Below are 26,524 nucleotides of genomic sequence, written 5' to 3' on the forward strand. Positions count from 1 at the left end.
GTTAATACTGTATTTGTTGAGTACAGTATTAACACTGAGTTCAGTTCAGTCGCTCAGTCGTGTCCGACTCTGCGACCCCATGAACCGCAGCACTCCAGGCCTCCCTGTCCATCACCCACTGCTGGAGTCTACCCAAACCCATGTCCATTGAGTCAGTGATGCCATCCAACCATCTCATCCTCTGTCGTCCTCTTCTCCTCCTGCCCTCAATCTTTCCCAGCATCAGGGTCTTTTCCAGTGAGTCAGCTTTTTGCATCAGGTGGCCAAAGTATTGGAGTTTCAGCTTCAACATCAGTCCTTTCAATGAACACCCAGGTCTGATCTTCTTTAGGATGGACTGGTTGGATCTCCTTGTAGTCCAAGGGACTCTCAAGAGTCTTCTCCAACACCACACTTTTAAATACACTTAAAAGCTAGTGGCTTTAAGACAATTGTGGCTATCTTTTAAGATAAGTGGGTTTCCTATTGTCTCAGGTGGTAAAGAATCTGCCTGCAATGCAGGAGATGAGGGGTGGAGTCCTGGGTGGGGAAGTTCCCTGGGAGAAGGAAATGCCAACCTACTCCAGTATTCTTACCCGAGAAATCCAATAGACAGAGCCTGAAGGGCTACAATCCATGGGGTCCCAAAGAGTTGGACATGCCTGAGAGCCTAACACTTTTAAGATAAGCAGTGAATATTTTAAATGGTCTAAAAGCTACTTTAAAATTTCACTATTTTACTATGTGAAGTCACTCAGTCGTGTCTGACTCTTTGTGACCCCATGGACCGTAGCCTACTAGGCTCCTCAGTCCGTGGAATTTTCTAGGCAAGAGTACTGGAGTGGGTTGCCATTTCCTTCTCCAGGGGATCTTCCCAACCCAGGGATTGAACCGGGTCTCTCGCATTGCAGGCAGACGCTTTACCGTCTGAGCCACCAGGGAAGCCAAATTTTTTGTGTGTGAGGATTACTTCATAGGATTGTTAGGAAGGTAATGTAAGCCAACTTATTGTTACTATTAAATTTTTTGATAATATTTCTGCTTAATAGTGATGTGGGAGGCTTTCAGTGCATTCATTTACCTTCAGAAGAAAGGGCCAATAATAGCCAACTGTGGCCTTAGATAAGTAAAACATTCTGACTACTCCCCTTTCTTTCCCAGCAAGCCCACTGACTTATAACTGTTAATCGTTAGCTAAGGAAGGATGTACTTTCTTTCTTTGGGTTTCTTTATAAACTGGGCAAGTTAGAAGATGGAAACTAGTTCTGTGCCCTTTGTTTCTACAATTTTCATACATGGATGAGTTGGCAAATCAGAGTTAAGAGAAGTTAATTGTCTTTGAACATGTTTCTGCTATTTTCAAGAATCAGACATTGTTATATACAAGCACAATATATTTATTTTATGGGCTGTTATACCAGTTTTTATCAAGGGCTCTAATATTAAAGCATTAAAATGCTTTAATGCTAAAACATCTTTTATTGAACGGGTAATCCCAGTCTTTCTCCTCTCATTTACTTAAGATGGACTAACAAGTCTCTAGTAATTTTGTATTCAGGAGTTTTAATTGACCAGTCCCTGTTTTCCAAAAAGACTGAACAATATATAGCAAACAGAAGTTCAACAGAGGAATTTTACACAATAGTCTTTACTTTTTTTCTTAAAAAATTAGAAAAGAGAAAGAAATGCAAGGCATTTCAGTGTGTTGACTGTATTACACAATCTGTTTTATATAAGTCAAAAGACAAAAGAAAAAAAAAAGACTGTGGCTATGGTGAAAACAATGTTATAGGTAATGCAAAGAAAGGAAAATTTTCATACCCCATGGAAAGCACCAGCCTGAAAGCCTGCTTCTCAATGTTTCTCAAAAGACAATGTAAACCAGAATGACTGTTTTGTTTAGACTGGCTGTAAAATCAGGCAAAAGAAATCTGACATTTCAGAATCTATCACATGAAGTCAAATATGGAAGAAATGAAACCTTTAAAATTTAAATTAAAAAAAAAACACACTTAAATTTAAAGTATCTGGAGATCTACAAAGTCCAAGTGTTTTGACAAGTACAAAAAGTTTTATGCTGGTGAAGTGGTTTATTTTTTCTAAATTGCTTAGAAAATTATTCTCTCAGGGAAGAAGTTAGGAGCTACAATTGCCAACAGTTGTAAAAAATACTAGGCTCTAATATTGTAACTGTATTAAGTCATATCTTTTGAAGTAAAGTTATAGTAGGTTTAGATGCCCATTTTAAAATGATTTTTTAAAAGACAGGGAGTGGGGTGTGGCCTGACCAATAAAAGTATCAGTGAACAAAATGAGGAAGTTACTGAATATACACTCCAGGTATAATTAACTTAAGTGTTAATTAAGAACTTAAGAACAAAACCCTCATACACCTAGAAATATGAGGTTGAATCTGGTGAACTGACATTAAAGTCTTGGTCATATTACTACTCACTTCGATACATGGCAACTACTAGAAGTTAGTACCTGTATCAGTAATCTTAGAATTATAATATTAAATTTTACAGATTAATCTGCATTCACTTATATCTTCCCATTATTGCTCCTTCCAGGAATCTGAACATTCTCCTTTGGTGGTTTCCCAAATCTTTTCAACATAATTATTTCTCAAGAAAAGGAAATTTTGCTTTGAGCATTAAGACACATACACAGTTCTGCTACGTTTATTAAATGGCTCTTGAAGTATTTGATTCTTGGTTGAAGGTAGACGATAATCCATATTCATATAAAAGGAGCTGTTATCTTCAGAAGTCTTTTTGTAAATCTAAAATAGGATAGATTTTTATCAAGGATAGTAAAGGAAAACAAAGCTCATTTATTTCACATTCTGATTTGCTTAATGCTTCCATTAAATTCACATCATGCATAAAGATTTGCTTTCACATTTGCTGAAGCCCACATTATAGGCTGAGTTAGTACGGAACGAGAATACAAAGGACTTAATATGCTGCATTGGAATGGCAGCTTCAATGAGGCTTTCCAAGTTCAGAGTCATCACTGTTCATTCAACAAGCACGTATTTGAGTGTCTACTATGAGTAGAGCATTATCTTAGGCACTACTATTTAATCATCATACGTTTTATTAAAAAATGAAGTGGAAAGGGGGCTTGCATTTCTACAACATTGCCAATTTTCTATGGTATTCATCAATCTCTTGAATAATACTCATTACTGATTTTTTTCCTTTTGCCTTACACATATGCTTGGGTGTCTCCTAGTCAAAGAACTTGATAAGCTCATTGAAACGTTCCTCTTGCTTGGCTTCTGTGACACTTATGCTTAGATCTTTCAGCTTCACCAAAAAATCATTACCAAGTTTCAAGGATGGCTCTAGTATCTGCATGTTTTGGAGATCTCCAGCTCTGTTGTCCTAATACTAACAGCTCATTCTATTCCGTTTCTCCCCAGATACTGCTAGTAGATTTCTTTCTAGACACAACTTTCTAGATACAACAAATCATGATACTCCCTTCCTCAAAAAGCTTTAATTGCTTCCCTGTTTATGTGAATTAAACTCAAACTCCCAAGTCTGGAACTCAAGGCAATCTACACTGTGGCTTCTTTGAATTTCTATCTCATCACTTCCTGATGCATCTTTTTCCAAATAAGCTATGTACTTGATGGCCTCTAGAGTAACTTGATGCTTTCCTGCTTCTATGCCTTTGTTTCTGCTGTTCCTTCAAGAATGAACAACCTGTCTCCTTTCTCCACTCTTGTATCTTTATCTCATCAAATCTGTTTGTGGAATTCCTACTCATACCTCAAGGCCTGATATATTGGCACTGGGGACTAGAATTCATACAGTAGTTCACTGAATAGAGTTAAATGCCATTCTTTTTGTATAAAATCTTCCCAGGTTCTCTCAGTCAGATGAGACCTCTATTGCTTTTTTAGCATTTTATACTTTTTTTCTTTTTTTGGTATCAGTTAGTACTCCCTAAGGGCAGGGAGCCATAGTGTGGAATTCATCCTTGTATAATTCATTTTTATTTTTCTCATAGAACCTGACATATAGACAGTGTTAAATGAGTATGTGCTGAACTGAATTAAGGGACCTCAGTTTTCAAAACACTAAAGATAGTAAGATAAACTAGTAACTTTTCTTGAGAGGGCAAAGATTAGAGCTCTAAAAATTGTTCACTTGCTAGATGTTTTAAACTGCTCATACTAAGATCAAAACAGCTATAAGGGAAAGGTATAGAATCTTACCACTCTTCTTGAGAAGTTCTCCTTTTCGGGATTTATCCAGGTTTTCAAGAAACTGCTCAAAAACTTTTACAAAAGGAGCTAGACTGGTCTTCTTATAATCTAAATTATGAAGACCATGAGTTATAATTAGCATTTTGGCAGCAAGAATAACATGAAAGTATAACTTTTAGTCTCTTGTAAAAATGCTATAGAATGGTGCTGTCCAATAGAAAATAATGAGAAATGTATAATTTAAAACACTCTAGTAGCCACATTAAAAACGTGAAATTAATTTTAATAGTATATTTTATTTAACCCATTATATCTAAAATATTTCAACATATGATAAAAAGTGAGTGAAGTTGCTCAGTTGTGTCCGACTTTTGCGACCCCGTGGACTGTAGCCTACCAGGCTCCTCCATCCATGGGATTTTCCAGGCAAGAATACTGGAGTGGGTTGCCATTAAAGATTGAAATATTTTACATTCTTTCATACTAAGTCTTTGAAATGTAGTGTTTTATACTTAAAGTATAACTCAATTTATTAACAGATACTATATTATCATATCATTGGAAATACTTGATCTAGATTTAAAAAAGCAAGCTCATATAACTAATTTTTCTAACATGCTTAAAAGTTTTCTAATAATTGAATCAGTTATCAGTTTTTAAGCTTAAATTACTTAAAATTAACAAAACAAAACAAAACCCTGTTCTTTAGTTATACTAGCCATATTTCAAATGCCTAATAGCCACACTGTAGCTAATATATTATAGACAGTGCTGCTCTAAAACATCCAAACCATATGTATATAACTACTCTAGTAGGCTTTCTGGTACTAGACCAACATCATCTACTGCTATGTATTAAGTCCCACCAAACACTCCTTTCTTTGGAAAGTGGCTTCAATAATAAATAGTTTTACCAACAGATCAAAACACTGAAAATGTGAAGTGAGGGCCATACCTTCTAGAAACAATCAGAAATTTATAGTCACATGCATTAAGTACAGGTATTTTTTGATTTATAAAATAGTCTTAAAAATGTATATAAAACTTTGAATACAGAATCTTAATCATCCATTTAATTATACAATCTATAATTAATACCCAAAGGAAGGGAAAAAATCTAATTGAGATCAAAATGAGATTTGGATTTTATCTGCATGGAATTAAGAATACTCATAATAGTTTACTAAAAATAATTTAAAGAAAAAAAAAAAAAGAAAAGGAACCAGGGACTTCTCTGGTGGTCCAGTGGTTAAGACCCCATGCTTCCACTGCAGGGTAGGCTTCCATCCCTGGTCAGGGAACTAAGATCCCACATGCCATAATTATATATTGAGTACTATGCTAAATTATAAAAAAGTATAATCCATACAAACTACTTCATCTCAAGAAATTTTTATGTTTTAAAATATTTATTTATTTATTTGGGCCACTCTGTGAGGCTTGCAGGATCTTAGTTCCCTGACCAGGGATGGAACCCAGGCTCCTTGCAGTGGAGGTATGGAATCCTAACCACTGGACCATCAGGGAATTCCTTCAAGAAGCTTTTAAATGAATTGGAAAAACAACTCCTCTATGTAGTAACAGAAGACAATATATAATTAAAGGCCAAACAGGCATACGGATAATTTTGTGTCCAAAGAACTGACCAATCAAAGTTGACTGAGGTAGCTATGAACTGGGTCTTAGAAAAAAGATTTAATTAGATAGTCAGCGAGGAGGGTAGAGAACATACCAGTATTTGGGAAGTAGAAGGGAAGGAGCAAATGGTACTAATATGAAAATGGACAAAAGTTTAGAATCATAGAAATTAAAGAAATAATACGGAACTTAAATATCACCTATGCCAGCCTCCCACCTCATCTAAAGCATCCCTGACTTATGGCTAATAGCCTTTATGAATACTTGAAAGTGCAGTTTATTTCTGAACACATTTATTATAAAGCTTCTCCTTATAGGGAGCCAAAACTTGCTTTCTTAAAACCTCTGAACAAAGTAAGAAGATGTTCACAAAGAGATACTATTAAATTTATTATTTTTTAATTATTAAATTAAAAAAGTTGTGTTAAAAGTAATTTGTTAAAAAAAAAAAAAGTAAAATAATACTAACAGGTTTATGGTGGGAAAAAATAGCAGCTCCCTGCTAACCTTTCCATCTTCTTGAATGGCAACTACTTTTTTCTTTTCTAGCACTTATTTCTAAAAATGAATACTTCCATTTTTACTTAGAAATTTAAGGCCATTCTTCCTAGGTCCATGGCTTTTTTGTGGGGAGGGACTGTAGGAAGGGGTCTGAAAGCTCTTAAGATCTTCTCTTAATTCTGAGTGTTAAATTTCAAAACGATGTGCCTTGGTGTAGGCATACCATTCTCATTTTGCTGAGCCCTTTTAACAAAGGGCTCATTTCTGGGATGTTTTCATATATAATTTTGACAATTTTTTCCATCCCTATTTTATTTGTTCTTTTTCTGTCAGATATTAGACCTCCTGAATCAGTCTTTAATTTTATCTTTTTCCTCCTTAAAAAACCTACTAACTTGTCTTTTTTTTACTACTTTCTAGGAAGTCTCCTCTTTTCTTTTCCAGCCCTTCCAGTGAAAGTTTTATTCTAACGATTATGTCTTTGATTTCTAAGACCTCTTTCTTATTCTGAATTTTTTTTTTTTTTTTTTCATAGCATTCTGGTCTTGCTTCATGGATACACTGTCTTCTCTTAATCTCTGAGGATATCAGTTTTTTTAAAAAAAGGTTTCCTCTGTTCCTTGCATTGTTTATTTTCCCTGAGTTCTTTTTTTTTTTCAGTTTATTATTATCCAGTTTGTTTGAGACTTTTGTGCATTATTTTAAACAGAATGCTTGTAATCATTTTATAAATATTGATGGAGGAATGTACCTTGTTTATGTTAGAGCTGAAATATATGAAGTGACATTTGAGCTTGGATTCTGAAAGCAAGGTAGCAACATTTGACTAAAAAGATCAATCAGAGATCCGTTCTGCCCATTACAGTAGTCACAAGTCACATGAGCCTATTTAAATTAAATGAAGCTAAAAATTCAGTTTCTCACATTTTAAGTTATCAAAAGTCACGTGAAAAGGCTAGTGATTACCATTTGGACAGTGCATGACATTTTCATCACAGAAGGTACTGTTGAGCTATTGCTATAGTGTCTCTTGGGTGTTGGTATAAGATTTGACTTTCACTAACAGTGTCAGACTATTTTTTTGGGCTCCAAAATCACTGCAGATGGTGACTGCGGCCATGAAATGAAAAGACGCTTACTCCTTGGAAGGAAAGTTATGACCAACCTAGATAGCATATTCAAAAGCAGAGACATTACTTTGCCAACAAAGGTCCATCTAGTCAAGGCTATGGTTTTTCCAGTAGTCATGTATGGATGTGAGAGTTGGACTGTGAAGAAGGCTGAGCACCGATGAATTGATGCTTTTGAACTGTGGTGTTGGAGAAGACTCTTGAGAGTCCCTTGGACTGCAAGGAGATCCAGCCAGTCCATTCTGAAGGAGATCAGCCCTGGGATTTCTTTGGAAGGAATGATGCTAAAGCTGAAACTCCAGTACTTTGGCCACCTCATGCGAAGAGTTGACTCATTGGAAAAGACTCTGAGGCTGGGAGGGATTGGGGGCAGGAGGAGAAGGGGACGACAGAGGATGAGATGGCTGGATGGCATCACTGACTCGATGGACATGAGTCTGAGTGAACTCTGGGAGTTGGTGATGGACAGGGAGGCCTGGCATGCTGCGATTCATGGGGTCGCAAAGAGTTGGACACGACTGAGCAACTGAACTGAACTGAACAGGCCGTTTTATACTCCCAGCTCTTTCAAATTATTGGATATACAATTCAGTTACAGTTTAGACATATATTTAACGTAACACTCATCTGGATACAAAAACAAGTAGAGAACAAAATACTGCATACATGGTAGTTGTTAAGTAAATAGTTATTGAATCTAAGACTATGGGATTCAAACAATTGTCAAAATCAATTGACAATTTAATTTTTCAGTATAGATCCTGGCATTAAATGTTACTTTGTGAATATTTGTTGACTCACATTGGATTCAACAGCACCATTTGGGCAACTGATGAAGGAGAGAAACATTGTGATCATATTATTTGCTACTGAGCTGGTTTCAGGATAAAAAATGATCCATTCTGGTCTGAATCCAAGGCAAATTAATTACTGAGTCACAGAAAGATGTCAATATAAAAAGATTATGTTAAAGTGAGACTTCAATATACTAACCTACCTCTGGTTCTGTGTTTAGTATCAGATTCAGTTCCATTCTCTTTTTCTTCTTTAGTAGAAATAACATCCAACTCATGGCAAATGGAACTACAAATAATAGAAGAAGATAATTTAAAAGTTGATTCTTGGTCAGTATGACCCAGTGTATGAAAGCACATGAATCTCACAAGGTTTTCTGTGAAAAAAATGTGGCCAAATAAATTTGGGATATTCTAAACATCATGCTCTCTTTCTGGAGTTTTCCATGCATGTTAGCCTATTAAAGACTAGGAAATTTTGCTCAAGTCAACATTTCTCAAATTTATTTGAACTTTTTTTTTTGTATAATAGTAGCTGAAAAACCTGTGTTCTGTAGAACTCACTAGGAAATGCTCTTCTGGAAGGGCACCATCATACAGCCTCAGAGAAGCTGCCTCTCCATAAGGGATCTAATCCAATTTACTTCACATTTATAATAGCCACAAACAAAAAAGAAGTGATCAGTGATCTGGAACATACCTTATGGTTGGAACAGTAAATGGATCAAATTGATCCACTTTCTGTAAGTCAATAGGCACAGAAATGCGACCTGTGAGAAACAAAAAATTATAAGCTGAATATTGTACAATACAAATAATTATAGGCTGTGTCCTATGAGTTATTTTTGGCTAAAACTTTAAGGCTTAGAAAAAGGGTTACACTAATCTGTTAAGAGTATTTATTTAGAAATATAAATTAAAAGTACTTTCGGGACTTCCCTGGAGGTCCAATGGTTAAGACTCCACATTTCCAATGCAGGGGGTATGATTCTATTCCTGACTAGGGAACTAAGATCCCACATGCCATGTGGCCAAAAAGTTTCAAAAAATACATAAATACAATAAAATTTGGTCTTAAAAAAAAGTACTTTCACATTAGTGCCTTTTATTTCTCTAAAAACACCAAAAAAAAACAAAAAATAGATGTGAAAGACTGTTGAGCTATTACCTAGTTGCTCTTATATCCATTTTGATTTCTGTTTTCCTCTTCCCTATATCTTCCAATACGTAAGTACGGAACAATCTCAAATTTAGTGAGTCGTGAAGATGGAACACAAAATAGATGGAAGTAGTTTACTTCATTACTTTAATTTGCTGAAATCAAAACAGACACCTATGTGTTGAGCATCTTTGGAAATAATATAAATGACATATTACCCTTTTACAAAATCCACAACTGGGACATGACATAAAATTCATATCTGAAAAATGAGATAATTTAAAGAATGGCAGGTGACTAACAAAATAATTAAGGAAATTGGGAGTTACTGGTGGAAGGCAGAGTGAAAAGACTATAGCCATTTAATGGGAAAAAGATACAATAAAAATGTATACCTACAAGTGAATGTAATTAGTTACTCAAATCTTGAATATTAAATAAAGGGAATACTCACTGAAGCTTTAGAATATTAAGATGAACATTAAGAAACATTAAGCTTATTACCAAAATAAACTAAAAACACATAATTGGCAGATTTGAAAAGGGGCTATATAAATGTATACACTACAGAGTCATTGTAGACTATTAAAGAAAACTAGGCAATTTGGAAATGGCAGCCCACTCCAGTGGTTTTGCCTGGAGAATCCCAGGGACGGGGGAGCCTGGTGGGCTGCCGTCTATGGGGTCGCATAAAGTCGGACACGACTGAGGCGACTTGGCAGCAGCAGCAGGCAATTTGGGAGTATTGAACATGTGACAGACACTTTTCTAAGCATTTTACCTTTTAGATCTTCACCATAAACCACTGAGGTATCTCCATTGTACAGATGCTAAAACCAAGGGTAGTTTGCTTAACTTCCCACAGCAAGTGGCAGAGTTGAATCGTTGACACTAAAAAGGATAACTAGATACTTCTAATTGTGTCCTCTAGTTGGATGGAGCAAAGTTTATGCCACTAGCTCGACTATCATACTTATTGTAAAGTCAGTTTTAGTTAATCAAATCTTATCCAGAGAGTGAAAGAAGAAAGCTAAATCTATTGAAAAAGACCTGAGGGAAGCAGCATAGTGGAAAGAGCATGGAACTTTTTTTTAAATTGGAGTATAGTTGCCTTACAGTGTTGTTAATTTCTGCTGTACAGCAAAATGAATCAGTTCTATGTATACATATACCCACCCCCTCCTTTTTAAGATTTCCTTCTCATTTAAGTTCTCACAGATACTTGGTACAGGTTCCTGAGCTATACAGTAGGTTCCCATTATTTATTTACATAGTAGTATATGTATGTCAATCCCAATCTCCCAATTCATTCCACCCTCTGCTTCCACCTTGGTAACCAGAAGTTTGTCCTCTACATATGTGATTCTATTTCTAAAAAGCACGGAACTTTGAGTCTTAAGAATTGAACTCTGTTATCAGTTCTGACATAATTTTTTTATTTTTGGCCATACTACGAGGCTTGTGGGATCTTAGTTCCCCAAATGGCAATAGAACCTGGTTCCCATGAGTGAAAGTGCTGAGTCCTAACCTCCCTGGATCACTAGGGAATTCCCCAAAATTTGTTTTAAGACTGTGGACAAATCACTTTAACCTCTCGAGCCACTGTTTTCTCATCTGTACAATATGTGCTGCTGTTCTGTGATTTTTAAGTTCCTCTCCAACTCTACTTCTAACGCTGAACCTTAGAAACCCAACTGAAAATTATTTACATAGTGGAAACTCATTGAATAGCTACTAACTGACAATGGAAAAATAAGTTAATTCAGATATTAGCTGACAGAACAATTCTTCAAGCTTTACTATTTCAGACATTCACACCCAGCGACATGCTTTCTATAACAAAAAATAACTTTGATTTTTCTTTTGTTTTTCTTATTTTTTTTTTTTACATAGTACCTGTTTTAGGATGAACACTAAAAGGGCTCTTCAGTAAATGATTGATTCCTTTGCTAACATTGATATCCAGTCGTGGAAAACAATACTGGAGCATGATCTCCCACTCAAGCCAGAGTCCACATTTGTCGTTTTTGTTGTTTTTCTAAAAACAGATGCAAGTCCAGCATGAGGATCAGTAGGAACTTTTGAAGATTTCTTTAAGGTGGTGAAAAAATGATCTTCAACCATGTTTAACTTAGTAAGTGAAAAAATGATAATTTAATTAAGAATTGCATTATTGTATTTGTAATACAGATTTCAATGGAATATACCTGATATTTGTTGATGGTGTTCTTCAAAGTCTCCCAACGCTGAAGTGAATTGCTATGCCTTTGGAAGCCTTGTTGAAGTTCATCACGCACTGGTGATGGATCATTAAGGAACACACTCATTTAGGGTACATCAATGAACAACTTATTTTCACTGTGTATTACCACAAGGATATCTAAAGATTACACAGTAATTATTGTCTTCTAAAATACAAATATTAAACACAAAACCTTAGAAAAATTCCCCTGTTAAATTGTATTAGGTATGACAGAAAGAATGCCAAAATAGCTGTAAGGTTTAAGGTAAAACTGGTCCATGATCTGTATATATTTTGATGATGATTTTGCATTCGTTAAGTAGTCACTAATTTTAGGAGGATCAACTTCCAAAATGAGGAAATTTATTTACAAAACAGCCTCACTTCTTATTGTATTCCAGACTAGAGATTAAAAAAAAAAATGCAGAAATACAGGAGATGTTTTGTGTAAAAAGGTTAAAACTATACAAGTATATGAGAACATGCAGGTAGAACAAATTTATAGTATCATAGGTCAGTACAAGTAGCTCACATAGAAATGGTCTTGGGAAAGGATATTTTCAGGAACAAGGGCTAAAATTTTATCCCAACTTGGTTTATTCTCAAGAATATCTTGATCAACTAAGGCATATTGTTCAAAGTATTTTTTTATTATGTTTATAGATTTTCTGTAGGAACAATAATAACAAAGTCCCAACACTATTAGCGACATATATGGCACATGGCTTTTGTTCACTAGGGAGGCTAGTACTTATTTTCACTGAATTTCTAGAACTTAATTAGATAAAATGGGAATTATACCTCTTCACAGGGTTATGAGAGTTAAATGAAACACTCTAAGGGGAAAGAACCTAGCATAGTACTTGGCTTAGACTAGATATTCAAGAAATGTTTACTTCTTAAATCCCACAACTTAGAAGGTTAATAGCATCATAGACATGTAACAAGGGCAGAAAGCAACCAAATCAGGACAATGTAATAATACATCAGTAGTAGGATGTGGGGTACAATCCACAGTTTCTATTCTGAATTGCTTGCTTTAGCATCTCAACAGTTACAAAGTGCTTTGCATTTTGAAAATAGACTTTGCATCTGCTGTTTTATGTATATATATTTGTATGTTAGGTTACTGGCTTTTATTTTATTATTTTTTTGGCTGCACAGCACGCAGCATGCAGGATCTCAGTTCTCCAGTCAGGGACTGAACCCATGACCCATGCAGTGGAGGCAGAGAGTCTTAACCACTGGACTGCCAGGGCCCTTCTACTGTTTCATTTAATCTCTGCCACAACTCTGAGATAGATGGAGTAGACACTGTTCTCCCCATACTGATAAGAAACAGAGTCTCTAATATTTTATCAAGGTCATATTAAAGTGGCAGAATAGGGATTCTTACTTCTAATGCAATGCTCTTTCCATTATCCTAGAGAAGTAGTGAATTCAATGGAAAGGGTATGGTCTTTGGAATCAAGCAGACAAGGACATATATCCTGATTTTAATAATTACTTGCATAAAGCCAAACAAATTATAAAATCTCTCCAAATCTCACTTCTCTCATCTATAAGTGGAGATAACCATCATGTATCTAATGCGGTTGTTGTGAAGACCAATAAGAACATTTGTGAAACACCTATCAAGAATACTGGAATGTACAAAACAGACAATTAATTAATTCTGGCTATTACTGTTGTAAAATGCTACCCTGGTGCAGAAAATTGATAAAGTAATTCTAAAAGCACATGCAGGTAAATCAGACACAACTTAAACTTCATGGAGTCTTCCCCAACAGACCTGACAAAAGGGTGAATTTTTTCACTTAGGTGAACTTTCTTTTTAACATCTTGACCACCCTGAAAAACAAACCATCAAAAACAAACAAACAAACAAAAACTTCATGTATATTATATAACATAGATGAAATAAATCAAAATTTTCTTTAATGTGTTCTAAAGATATTGATTAAATTCTGTCAAAGTATAGAATCTTGGATGCCATTTTATATGATCTTAATACCTGTAATTTTCTTGGTTAACTTTACTTGACATACTTGGACCAGAAAAGTAAACCAAACTTCCTTTTGCCACAAAGGAGGATACTTACAGCAAAATATGAGATATCTTAAAAAATGTAACTACTATGATTTTAACTGATCTACTGGTAAAATCATTTACTCTGAAATATGAATACTTAAAAGATAGTTTGTTTTGTTACTAAGCATACAAGACTGGGTAATGTCTAGCTAACGAAGAAATGTAAACTATCATTAAGAAGACCTTACCTTTACAAGACTCAAATATTCAACTATCCCAGAACGTACTGCAGAGGACAGTTTTCTAACTGATTCATCACAGACCCAACAATGAACACCTCTCCTTCCAGAATATACCCAGAGACGATGTTTAAATCCAAAGTCCTCTGAGGAGGGAAGAAAGCATCAGTTTTAAAATACATTTGTAAATTTCTGGTCTTGCATACTTCTCTAGCTTGATTTTTTTTACCTCTTATCCACATGTACTCATCTTAACTATACTGCAGTTGACCCTTGAACAAAATGGGATGCCGACCCTCCCACTAGAAAATCCACATAAAACTTATGGTTGGCCCTCCATAGAAACAGTTCCTTGAACTTCCTGGGTGGTCCAGTGGTTAAGAATCTGCCTGCCAATGCAGGGGACACAAGTTTGATCCTTGATCAGGGAAAATTCCACATGTTGTGGGGCAACTAAGCCTGCGTGTCACAACTACTGAGCCTATACTCTGCAATAAGAAAAGCCTGCACACTATAACGAAGAACAGCCCTCCTTGTCAACTAGAGAAAGCCCATGTCTAGTGATGAAGACCCAGTGCAGCCAACAAATAAATATGTGTATGTATATATACATATATGTTTGTGTGTATATATATATGTGTGTGTGTGTGTGTGTGTGTATATATATATATATATATATATATGTAAAAGGACGAGTTCCTCTGCATCAGCAGTTCCTCTATATTTGTGGTTCCACATCTGCAGATTTAACCAACTATGAAGCATATAGTATTGCAGTATTTACTACTGAAAAAAATCTGTGTTAAGTAGACTTGCGCTGTTCAAATTCATGTTGTTCAAGGGTCAACTGTACATTATTTGTACTTTCCCATGTTCCCTGAGCTCTTGCCTTCAGTTCTTTACTTATTCTGTCACTCTGCTAAGAATTTCTTCATGCCCCACTACTTCCATTTCTCTCCCTGACCAATTGCCATTTCTCTCTGAAGACCCAGTCTAAGAATATTAAAAGAGGTAACAAATTTAAAGTGTTTGGAACAGTGCCTGGTACATAATAAGCCTCTTATATAAGTTAGTCATTATCATTGTTATCCTTACCATTACCTCTTCCAGGAAGCCTTTTCTGATCTAATATCTTCCCATTCCTGTATGCACTCCTGCTGTTCTATATCCCCATAGCACCCTGTGCATATTAACACATACGTAATCCTGAATTTTCTTGTTTCCTCTTTAGACTGCATAACTTACTTGAGGTAAGAATTGTTATCTTTCATAGTTCCCTCACTTAGGACAGTAACTGGCATGCAAGAGTTGCTCAACAGATGACTGAATTGGGAAAAAAATTACATGATTTGATCAACAGGTTTATCAAATTTTTAACTACAACTTTAATCTTTTATTTTCCCATCATATATTTCAAAGAAACATGTCAGAAATTTATGAGAATTGATTGTAAAAATGGTGTAGACAGATTAATATTCAGAAGAAAAAAAGATTCTTGCATGTGACCCCATTTAGATACTGATAATACTTGCCTTTCAGTGCTCGGTCGATGATATGTATGGCCATCGTCATGAGGGTCCAGCACTTGGAACATATGTCTGCAGAACTGGGGCAGGATGATCATTACTCACTGTCAGTGATATCACCCACCCTACTAGCAAAGCATGCCGAGCTCACCTGCAACATCTCCTCACATCGTCATAGTCTGTCATGTCAATGTCAAACACCAGTTCTTTTTCCTGAGCCTGGAAAGCTCCCAGCTTCACTGTATTGTGTTGATTGGGCTAAAGGGACAAAATATCAATCAGTTTCTGTAAGAGCTGCCACAGTGTCAGATATGCTAATTTCCTACTTATAAAGAAAAAGGTGCCAAAGAGAAGGAAAGAAACCATATAATGCCAAGTCTGTCAGTGACTGACATTGATTTGATCCTATACAGCCAGAAGTGATGACAGTGTAACTTTCATCTACTAAAAACAAGGTTTGATAAATGTTTTACCATAAGTTATGTTTTCTTATAATCCTATTGAGATATAATTGACATAAGACATTGTATAATAAACATTTGTTGATCAATAGAAATCATAAGAAAGCATTTTTAGGTTTCTGATCAGGAAAGGTCCATACAAATAACTAGAAGCCTACTGCAAGATATTTTAAGGACCTTTAATTGTTATTGGGCATATAAGTAACAAAAATGTGTTTAAAACTTTTCAATAATTCAAAAAGATCTCTCAAGTCAGTCTGGCTCAAGCTCTAAGTAATTTCCTTTGAGGCTATGGAGTATCTGGTAAAGAAGATAGACTGAATGCAAATACTTATTTGGCTTCCTCTAAACCTGTACAAAAATAATTTTTTCTTTTTAAAGACAGGTATAAGTCTTTTTAAAAAGAACCAGAGACGAGACAATACCACCACAATTTTTATAAGGAGATTCAAAAAGCTGAATCTTCAGCTCTCAGTAAAGAAAGAACAAGAAGAAACCCAGTTTACATCTCAGAATCCCCAAGTCTTAGGAACAGGTGACAACATGTATCTCTGGAGCTGAGATTAAAAACAGGAGGATTGATTACAAACCTGTTTATGAGGCAGTTAGTGCTAAACCTACTCTGTGGAGCTAGGTGACTGTGCTTCCATTTCCCTGGCAAAGACACCTGAATCATTACCTGGAGAGCATAAAACAGAGGGTCCCTGGACTGAGAAGGGGAGAGTAGGCACAGCTGAAAAAACGTTGTACTGTACAGATGTTCAGGGGATTAATTAGACATTTACTTGTGGAATGTTGAGACCTAGCTGTCTCCTCTGTACCTTTCCACTGCCGCCCCAGGCAGGAGACAGGAAGATTCCGCTCTGAAGACTGACCAGGTGTGTCAGGCATTGTTATTAGGCTCTAGGAACAGATCAGTGATCAGCTGGAGTTTTCATTCTAGCAAAGACCTAGAGAAACTGACACCAGAGCTTCCCACAATAAAATGGCCCAGTCAGATCACTCTGTAGTAAAGAAATCTCAGCCATGTACACAGAGCTTCCAATCAGCTCTTTGGTACTCTATTCTTAAATATAAGCAACAAGCAAGACATTACCTGATATATGAGGAAAACCTCTGATAAAAGTGGAAAAACAGAAAAAAATGTAACTGTAGATAAAACAACCTGTGTAACAGAAGAAAATGTAAAAACCTGTCATTGATATCTTCAGCAGGATCAGATATATCAATGAAAAGAGTACAGGATATGTGAGAAAAAAAAGGTTCTTGGAAATGAAAACATAATAGCAGAAATGAAAACCTCTGAGGAAATTCCCCAGAAAGCAGAGAAAATGAAAACAATAAGTAGGAAGAGACTTCCCTGGTGGTCCAGTGGTTAAGACTCTGCACTTCCAATACAAGGGGGCCTGGGATTCAATCCCTGGTCAGGGAACTAGATCCCACATGCCACAACTAAAGATTCCATATGCTGCAATGAAGACTGAAGGTTCCTTGTACCTTAGTTAAGACCCAGCACAGCCAAAAAAAAAAAGAGGTTGCCTCTTGGGAACAGAAAATAGGGGCAAAAGTAGGAGACCAAAAAAAAAAAAAGCCTAATTAATAGTAGTTGATTTTGTAAACTACGTGCATGTATAACCAATAAAAACACACAAAGATGATGTATAGATGCCTGTCTTGGCCCAATTTAAGAAATGACACCTTTTCCCCCTTCTGTGCTAGGGAGGAGTAGAGTGACACCTTGGCTCTTCTATAGAGACTTCAGTTTTAATCTCCATCCCTAAAAGAGGAGAAACCTGCTCCAAAGTATTTTCCCTGCCTGCCTTTTCTTACCTCCTCTCCCTTTCCTTTGGGATTTAGAGTCAGAAAACCTGGATTTAGGTCCTATCTCCCTCATTTAGAAATTGTGTAACCTTGGCCAAATTATTTAAGTTCTCTTTTTAAAAAAAGAATAATGAAGAATGATATGAAAAACAAGTTATACAACATTAAGAAAAAGCTCCATATAAAAGCTGTTATTCTATGTGTATCTTTTCCCTACCTGTGTATATTTTTAAAGAGAGGAAGAAGGGCAATTTTGGGCAATTATGTTCATTCATTCAACAGATACTCTCTCTGCCTGGCAGTATTCTAAGCACTTAGAATGTATCAGTGAGGGGAGAGGGTAGGAGGAAGGGCAGGCTGCAGGCCTCTTTGAGTAAGGACTTGAAGGTGAGAAAAATGAACCAAAAAGATGCTTTGGGAAATGGGTTCTAGGCCATGGAAATTGATTGAGCACAGGTCAGTGTGACAGGAATGGAGTGAGTGAGGGAGAGAGAGTGGCTTACTCTGTGTAAAATGAGAAGCCACTGGAGTATGGTTTTGAGCAGATGAATCACGATGATCTTACTTGTTTTAAAAGGATCCTTTTGGCTGCCGTGTTGAGAATACAGTCTAGAGTCTACAGGAGCAAAGTGTTAGGAAGTTTTTACAATAATTCAGATAAGAGGTGATGGTGATGATATGACCACTAGTAGCAGTGGTTAGTAGATACTATTATGGAAGAGCTAAAGAGATTACCTAGTGAAACAGATATAGGTGTGAGAGAGGAATCAAGAATGATTCTCTCCAATATCTTCTGTGCTCAACCATGCTGACTTCTTCATTTAGTCTTTGAAAAATGTTTTTTTATCTATTTGATTGTGCTGGCTCTTCGTTGCTGTATGGGCTTTCTCTAGTTTCGGTGCACGGGGTTCTCATTGGAGTGGCTTCTCCTGTTGAGGAGCATGGGCTCTAGGGCGCCTGGGCTTTAGGTGCAGCTCTCAGGATCTAGAGCACAGGCTCATTAGTTATGGCACACATGCTTAATTGCTCCATGGCATGTGGGATCTTCCTGGACCAGGGATTGAACCCATTTCCCCTGCATCCACTGTACCACCAGGAACGTCCCTCATTTAGTCTTTTTTTTTTTAAACATTTCTTTTTTAATGGACCTCATTTAGTCTTTTAGCCAGATACTGGCTGAAAGTTTTTTGTCCTAGAGTGAATATACCCAATCCATTTCCAAATGATTTCCAGTCAGTAAAGTATTAAAGATTTTTTTTTTTTTACTTTACAACTTTCTTACAAAAATGGTTGAAGTGTGGCTCTTCAAATAAAATAAACACTACAAATTTATCTCAAAATGCTAGGGGCACCAAACCTTTCTTGGTTTAAAAAGCAACAAACTACTTAAAAAAACGATTTCTTACTCTGTGGGAATATACTGCGCCAATATCAATCTTGTACGGATTCATTTTCTGCATCTCCTTTTCCAGATCACTTTGGTTGTTGAAGGATTGGTAGCGAATGTAAATATCATCTTTCAATGTGAATGAAAATTCACGGTGCTGAAAGTAATTCTTTACCACTGCAAAATAAATGTACACCTTAAAGTTAATTTGGTACTTTATCCAGCTCACAGCATTAAAACATTAACCAATGAGAAGATATTTTTAATGAGTCCTCTGCTCAACACTATGCTACATGTTAAAAAAAAAAAAAGACAAGAGCTAGTTCCTAATTTGAAGGGGTTTACAAAGATGAAGATAAAAATGCAGAAATATTTTCAATATGTAATACCACCTCTCTTTCCTTGGTGGGCACTAATAAATTAAAGCGGCAAGAGTTAAGTACCTCTCCTCTTTTAGGAGATGCCCCTCTGTCCCTGAGCAGATCACGACTTTGCAGCTTCATGCTATGACCCTGTACCTCCTCCCCTCCACCCCCCGCTCCCCTCACGCCCCGTGGTTGCAGGTAAACATCAAACGGAAAGTGAGTCCGACCATTTGAGCCGGAAAAATCTCATGGACTGAGGAGCTGGTGAGCTATAGTTCACAGGGTCGCAAAAAGTCGACATGACCGAGCGACTTAGCACACACTAACACGTAGTGGTAGCGGCTATACCCTTCCGTGTGCGGCGTAGGCTGGTGATTACATCCTCTCTCGGCCCATTTACCCCTCAGAGGTGACGGAGAGGGCTGGAGATAACAAACGAAGGTGCCCAGCACAACGCCTGGCGCACAGGAGGCACTTCATATTGTCATTCCAAGGTACCCTCCCAAAACCTCCTCACACGCCTTTGCAGACACACTACCACCCCTCTCCCTGCCTCCATCACCTCCGCCATAGTTGAGCCAGCGATAGTATTGGCCGTAGGGAAAGAGCCTTCGGTAATAAAGCTTAAGCAGCTCGGGCAGCTCGGCAGGATCAAACGCCTCCATGGAACACAGAATTCAACCGTGGGAGGACTACCGCAAGAATTGGCGGGAACCACACAGGGCAAGCCTGCGCCACTGCGCAGGCGCATCGTGGCCACGGCCCGCCGTCCGCAGGGGCCGCTGGGAATTGTAGTTCCTATTTGGAGGCTGGTCTGGGCGAGGCTGCTTCTGACCGACTGGGCGTCCATAGTACCTCAGCTGATAAAGAATCCGCCTGCAATGGGAGACCGCGGGTTCGAGTCCTGGGTCGGGAAGATCCGCTGGAGAAGGGATAGGCTACCCACTCCATTATTCTTGGGCTTCTCTGGTGGCTCAGACTGTAAAGAATCCGCTTGCAATGAGGGAGACCTGGTTTCCATCCTTGGGTTTGGAAGATGCCTTGGAGAAGGGAATTGACTACCTACTCTGGTTTTCTGGCCTGGAGAATTCCATGGACAGAGGCGCCTGGCAGGCTATAGTCTATGGGGTCGCAAAGAGTCTGACTCTTTGAGCAACTTTCCCGTTCACTTTCTGGTCGAGGGCGGTGCTCCTGTGGTCTCTGCCCATTTGTTTCTTCGCTAGGTTCCCTGCACAGGTGGGACGAAGAAGACCACGCCCATTCCTGGACGATTTACTGCGGAAAGATGAGCCCTGGAGCATATGGTTGTTATTCAGTCTCTCAGTCATGTCGGACTCTTTGCGACCCAATGGATTGCAGCACTGCCAGGCTTCCCTGTCCTTCACCATCTCCCAGAGCTTGCTCAAGCTCATGTCCATTGAGTCGATGATGCCATCCAGCCATCTCATCCTCTGTCGTCCCCTTCTCCTGCCTTCAATCTTTCCCAACATCAGGGTCTTTTCGAATGAGTCGGCTCTTGCCATCAGGTGGCCAAAGTATTGGAGCTTCAGCTTCAGCATCAGTCCTTCCAATGAATTCAGGGTTGATTTCCTTTAGGACTGACTGGTTTGGTCTTCTTGCAGTCCAAGGAATTCTGAAGAGTCTTCTCCAACACCACAGTTCAAGTGCATCAATTCTTTGGTGCTCAGCCTTCTTTATGGTCCAACTCTCACATCCATACATGACTACTGAAAAAACCATAGCTTTGACTAGATGGACCTTTGTTGGCAAAGTAATGTCTCTGCTTTTTAATATGCTGACCAGGTTTGTCATAGCTTTTCTTCCAAGGAGCAAATGTCTTTTAATTTCATGACTGCTTTCACCATCTACAGTGATTTTGGAGCCCAAGAGAATGAAGTCTGTCACTGTTTCCATTGTTCCATCTATTTGCTATGAAGTGATGGGACTGGATGCCATGATCCTAGTTTTCTGAATGTTGAGTTTTAAGCCAACTTTTTCATTCTTTTCTTTCACCTTCATCAAGAGGCTCTTTAGTTCCTCTTCGCTTTCTGCCATAAGGACGGTGTCATCTACCTATCTGAGGTTATTGATGTTTCTCCCCGCAATCTTGATTCCAGCTTGTGCTTCATCCAGCCCGGCATTTTGCTTGATGTACTCTGCATATAAGTTAAATAAGCAGGGTGACAATATACAGCCTTGACGTACTCCTTTCCCAATATGGAACCAGTCCATTGTTTCATGTCCAGTTCTAACTGTTGCTTCTTGACCTGCATACAGGTTTCTCGGGAGCAAGTAAGGTGGTCTGGTATTCCCATCTCTAAGAATTTTCCACAGTTTGTTGTGATCCACACAGTCAAAGGCTTTAGCGTAGTCAATAAAGCAGAAGTAGATTTTTTTTCTGGCATTGTCTTTTTCTATGATCCGGTGCATGTTGGCAATTTGATCTCTGGTTCCTATGCCTTTTCTAAATCCAGCTTGAACATCTTAGTATGCCAGGTTCACATACTGTTGAAGCTTAGGTTGGAGAATTTGAGCATTACTTCTCTAGCATGTGAAATGAGTGCAGTTGTGCGGTAGTTTGAACATTCTTTGGCATTAACCTTCTTTGGGGTTGGGATGAAAACTGACCTTTTCCAGTCCTGTGGCCACTGGTGAGTTTTCCAAATTTGTTGGCATATTGAATGCAGCACTTTAACAGCATCATCTTTTAGGATTTGAAATAGCTCAGCTGGAATTACATCACTTCCACTAACTTTGTTTTAAGTGATGCTTCCTAAGCCTCACTTGACTTTGCATTCAAGCATGTCTGGCTCTAGGTGAATGATCACAGCATCATGGTTATCTGGGTCATTGAGATCTTTTTTTTAATATAGTTCTTCTGTGTGTTTTTGCCACGTGTTCTTAATATCTTCTGCTTCTATTAGGTCCATATCTTTTCTGTCCTTTATTGTGCCAATCTTTGCATGAAATGTTCCCTTGGTATCTCTAATTTTCTTAAAGAGATTGCTAGTCCTTCCCATTCTATTGTTTTTCTTTATTTCTTTGCATTGTTCACTTAGGAAAACTTTCTTCTCTCCTTGCTATTCTTTGGAACTCTGCATTCAGATGGGTATATCTTTCTTTTTCTCCTTTGCCGTTTGCTTCTCTTTTCTCAGCTATTTGTAAGTCCTCCTCAGACAATCATTTTGCTTTTTTGCATTTCTTTTTCTTAGGAATGTTTTTGATCACTGCCTGCTGTACAATGTTACGAACCTCTGTCCGTACTTCTTCAGGCACTTTGTCTATTAGATCTAATCCCTTGAATCTATTTGTCACTTCTACTGTAAAATCATAAGAGATTTGATTTAGGTCATATCTGAATGGCCTAGTGGTTTTCCCTACTTTCTTAAATTTAAGTTTGAATTTGGCAATAAGGAGTTCATGATCTGAGCCACAATCAGCTCCTGGTCTTGTTTTTGCTGACTCTGTAGAGCTTCTACATTTTCGACTGCAAAAAATATAATCAATCTGATTTTGGTATTGACCATCTGGTGATGTCCATGTGTAGAGTTGTTTCTTGTGTTGTTGGAAGAGGGTGTTTGCTATGACCAGTGCATTCTCTTGGCAAAACTCTGTTAGCCTTTGCCCTGCTTCATTTTGTACTCCAAAGCCAAACTTCCTGTTACCGCAGTTATCTCTTGACTTCCTACTTTTGCATTCCATTCACCTTTGATGAAAAGGGCATCTTTTTTTGGTGTTAGTTCTAGAAAGTCTTGTAGGTCTTCATAGAACCGTTCAACTTCAGCTTCTTCCACATTGGTGTTTGGGGCATAGACTTGGATTACTATGATATAGAATGGTTTGCCTTGGAAGCCAACCAAGATCACTCTATCATTTTTGAGATTGAACCCAAGTACTGCATTTTGGACTCTTGATGGCTACTCCATTTCTTCTAAGGGATTCTTGCCCACGGTAGTAGATATAATGGTCATCTAAATTAAATTCACCCATTACTGTCCATTTTAGTTCACTGATTCCTGTAATGTCAATGTTCATGCTTGCCATCTCCTGTTTGACCACTTCCAGTTTACCTTGATTCATGGACGTAACATTCCAGGTTCCTATGCAATATTGTTTTTCATAGCATTGGAATTACTTTCATATCCAGACACATCCTCAACTGGGTGTTGTTTCTGCTTTGGCTCAGCCTCTTCATTCCTCTGGAGCTATTTCTCCACTCTTCTCCAGTATTGTATTGGGCACCTACAGACCTGGGGAGTTCATCTTTCAGTGTCACATCTTTTTGCCTTTTCATACTGTTCATGGGGTTCTCAAGGCAAGAATGCATATAGACTTAGGTTATCAAGATGAAGTAAAAGAGATGTTCTCTGCTAACTTTATAACTGTTTTAGAAACAACACATTTAAGCAATTAAAGAAGGTTTGGAAATTAGTTATTCATAGAATTTCTATGTCCAATATATGGAATAAATGACCAACCAAATGAGAAAAGCAGGATCTATTTATTCAAGAACTTGTTTTATACAGAAAGGGAGTCAGCCACCCTCACTTGTATTTTGACAGACTCAAATGTAGGCAGAGAAATGGGAAAGCTTTAATAGGGACAAGAGAGAAGGTTTCAGGTATATCCTAAATCAAGGCTCTTTGCATTGGGCAGGTATAAGTGGGCTAACACACAATGGGACATCCTATGTGATTGGTCAGGTGTGCACATTTGGCTTTCTCTGGTTGGTTCTAAATTGGAAGTAGGGGCAAAGATTAGGGAAGCTGTCAGTTTTTAATAAAGTCCTGACTATTTTGGATGGGTTATTATGTGGGTTATTTAGCTTCCTGGACTATTACTCTAGACTGCAGTCTCACTTCCTACAAGACTGACCTAAAGCAAGCTGGCTTCCTGGGCTGTTTATTATAGATAAGGGAATTGGTTTCCTGGGTATGCTTTGGGCAGATTGTGGATCAGAGTTCTGTTTTTGTATATGGTCTGGTCATTATTTCTTTGTATATTTGGTCTCTCATGTAGAACATCCAGGAATACTAAAATCTGAATCCAAGGAAGCTTGAAGAATCATGGACAGTTTTATAAGTATGAAAGGAGCCTGTTTACTATTGATGTGCAGATGTGCTAATCAGTCTTACCAGGTAAAGATACATCTCACTACAAATGTGGGTTGGGGTGGGTAGTCTGATAATTACATCAGTGTTGTTGCTTGAAGGCCATCATTTTCATGAACTTTAATTTTTGAAAGTGGTCATGGTCCCTCATCTTCTGTAGGCAACATGGTGAAAAATAGTCTCTAGACAGATCATATTTATTTGAGTATTTCTAGAAATGTGATGTTCTGCACAATATTAGTTGATTTTCACAATCCCCAGACAACCTGTTTTGGGTAGAGTGAATTTCATTTCTGGGAATGTCTTCACTGTAATAACAGTAGCAAGAGTACCAATAGAGGAACTTCCCTGGTGGTGCAGAGCTTAAGACTCCATGCTTCGAATGCAGGGGATACAGAACCTCGTTGGGGAACTAACTCAGCTTCCCACAATTAAGACCTGATGCAGTCGAAAGTCAAAAATTAAAAAAAGAACAAAAAAGAAACATTAAGAGTTCTCTTTTCCAGAGCTGCATACCCTTGGGCTTTTTAATGGAAGTTTTGGTGTTTCTTTACTGGAAATTCCTTATTCTGCCTTTAGGAACTAATTTCTTTTAGCTATTTGGGAGTCCCCTATTTGAATTTCAGGACCATTAAAGAAGGCACACTGCAAGGAGCTAAGACATAAGGGGGCAAAGCAAAGGAAGTTTATTTATTGAGTTCCTATTGTGTGCTTGATTTATATAACAGTTATTCTCATTAGGCAAAAGGATATAATAATAGCTAACATTTGTATAGCATTTGCTATGCTGTCAAGGACATATGTGATTGGTACTAACCATATCCCTATTTTACAGATGGAGACATATTTGTTGTTGTTCAGTCACTCAGTTGTGTCCGATTCTTCATGACCTCATGAACTTCAGCACGCCAGGCTTCCCTGTCCTTCACCATCTCCTAGAGTTTGCTCAAACTCAGGTACATTGAATCAGTGATGCCATCCTATCATCTCATCGTCTGTCATCTGCTTCTCCTGCCTTCAATCTTTTCCAGCATCAGGGTCTTTTCCAATGAGTTGGCTCTTGCCATCAGGTGGCCAAAGTATTGGAGCTTCAGCATCAGTCCTTCCAATGAATGTTCAGGACTGATTTCCTTTAGGATTGACTGGTTTGATCTCCTTGCAGTCCAAGGAACCCTCAAGAGTCTTCTCCAGCACCAGTTTGAAAGCATCAGTTCTTTGGTGCTCAGCCTTCTTTATGGTCCAACTCTCACATCCATAGATGACTACTGGAAAAACCATAGCTTTGACTAGATGGACCTTTGTTGGCTTCCCTGGTGGCTCAGAGGTTAAAGCGTCTGCCTGCAATGCAGGAGACCTGGGTTCGATCCCTGGGTCAGGAAGATCCCCTGGAGAAGGAAGTGGCAACCCACTCCAGTATTCTTGCCTGGAGAATCCCATGGACGGAGGAGCCTGGTGGGCTTCAGTCCATGGGGTCGCAAAGAGTCAGACACGACTGAGCGACTTCACTCACTTTACTCACTAACTCAATGTCCCACGCCCCCACACCCGAGGCCAGGGGCGGCGGCCGGGAGGACCAACCGTACGTCCAAGAAGCGGTGGCTGCGCGGGCGCAGGAGGGCCTAGAGGAGCTATCCCACGTTGAAGGTCAGGAAGGGCAACAGTGAGGAGATACCCCTCGTCCAAGGTAAAAGAAACCCAAGTAAGACGGTAAGTGTTGCAAGAGGGCATCAGAGGGCAGACACACTGAAACCATACTCACAGAAAACTAGTCAATCTAATCACACTGGGACCATAGCCTTGTCTAACTCAATGAAACTAAGCCATGCCCGTGGGGTAACCCAAGATGGGTGGGTCATGGTGGAGATATCTGACAGAATGTGGTCCACTGGAGAAGGGAATGGCAAACCACTTCAGTATT

The 26,524-nt window shown here is 38.1% G+C and overlaps 1 protein-coding gene across 1 annotated transcript; it reads right to left on the bottom strand.

The window, feature by feature from the left end:
• Positions 1–2,647: 2,647 nt before the first annotated feature.
• On the bottom strand, positions 2,648–20,249 carry PRIM1 (DNA primase subunit 1). The gene is made up of 13 exons (XM_055578252.1): positions 20,058–20,249; positions 19,150–19,307; positions 15,613–15,719; positions 15,468–15,541; positions 13,945–14,081; positions 13,458–13,516; positions 12,224–12,333; positions 11,631–11,722; positions 11,320–11,461; positions 8,965–9,034; positions 8,468–8,553; positions 4,211–4,309; positions 2,648–2,764 (listed from the first exon to the last, which is right to left on the bottom strand). The coding sequence occupies exons 1-13, from the start codon at positions 20,158–20,160 to the stop codon at positions 2,745–2,747; spliced, it is 1,257 nt and encodes a 418-aa protein (XP_055434227.1). The 5' UTR covers positions 20,161–20,249; the 3' UTR covers positions 2,648–2,744.
• Between the last annotated feature and the right edge of the window lie 6,275 nt (positions 20,250–26,524).

Source organism: Bubalus kerabau, chromosome 1 (assembly GCF_029407905.1).
Source record: "Bubalus kerabau isolate K-KA32 ecotype Philippines breed swamp buffalo chromosome 1, PCC_UOA_SB_1v2, whole genome shotgun sequence".
Taxonomy (NCBI): Eukaryota; Metazoa; Chordata; class Mammalia; order Artiodactyla; family Bovidae; genus Bubalus; species Bubalus kerabau.

Coding starts and splice junctions, on each gene's coding strand:
- PRIM1 (XM_055578252.1), bottom strand. CDS start 20,160: ATGGAGGCGTTTGATCCTGCCGAGCTGCCCGAGCTGCTTAAGCTTTAT. Junction 19,308..20,057: donor CTGGCTCAACTATGGCGGAG/GTGATGGAGGCA, acceptor TTTATTTTGCAG/TGGTAAAGAATTACTTTCAG. Junction 14,082..15,467: donor CATCGACCGAGCACTGAAAG/GCAAGTATTATC, acceptor TTCCCTCCTCAG/AGGACTTTGGATTTAAACAT.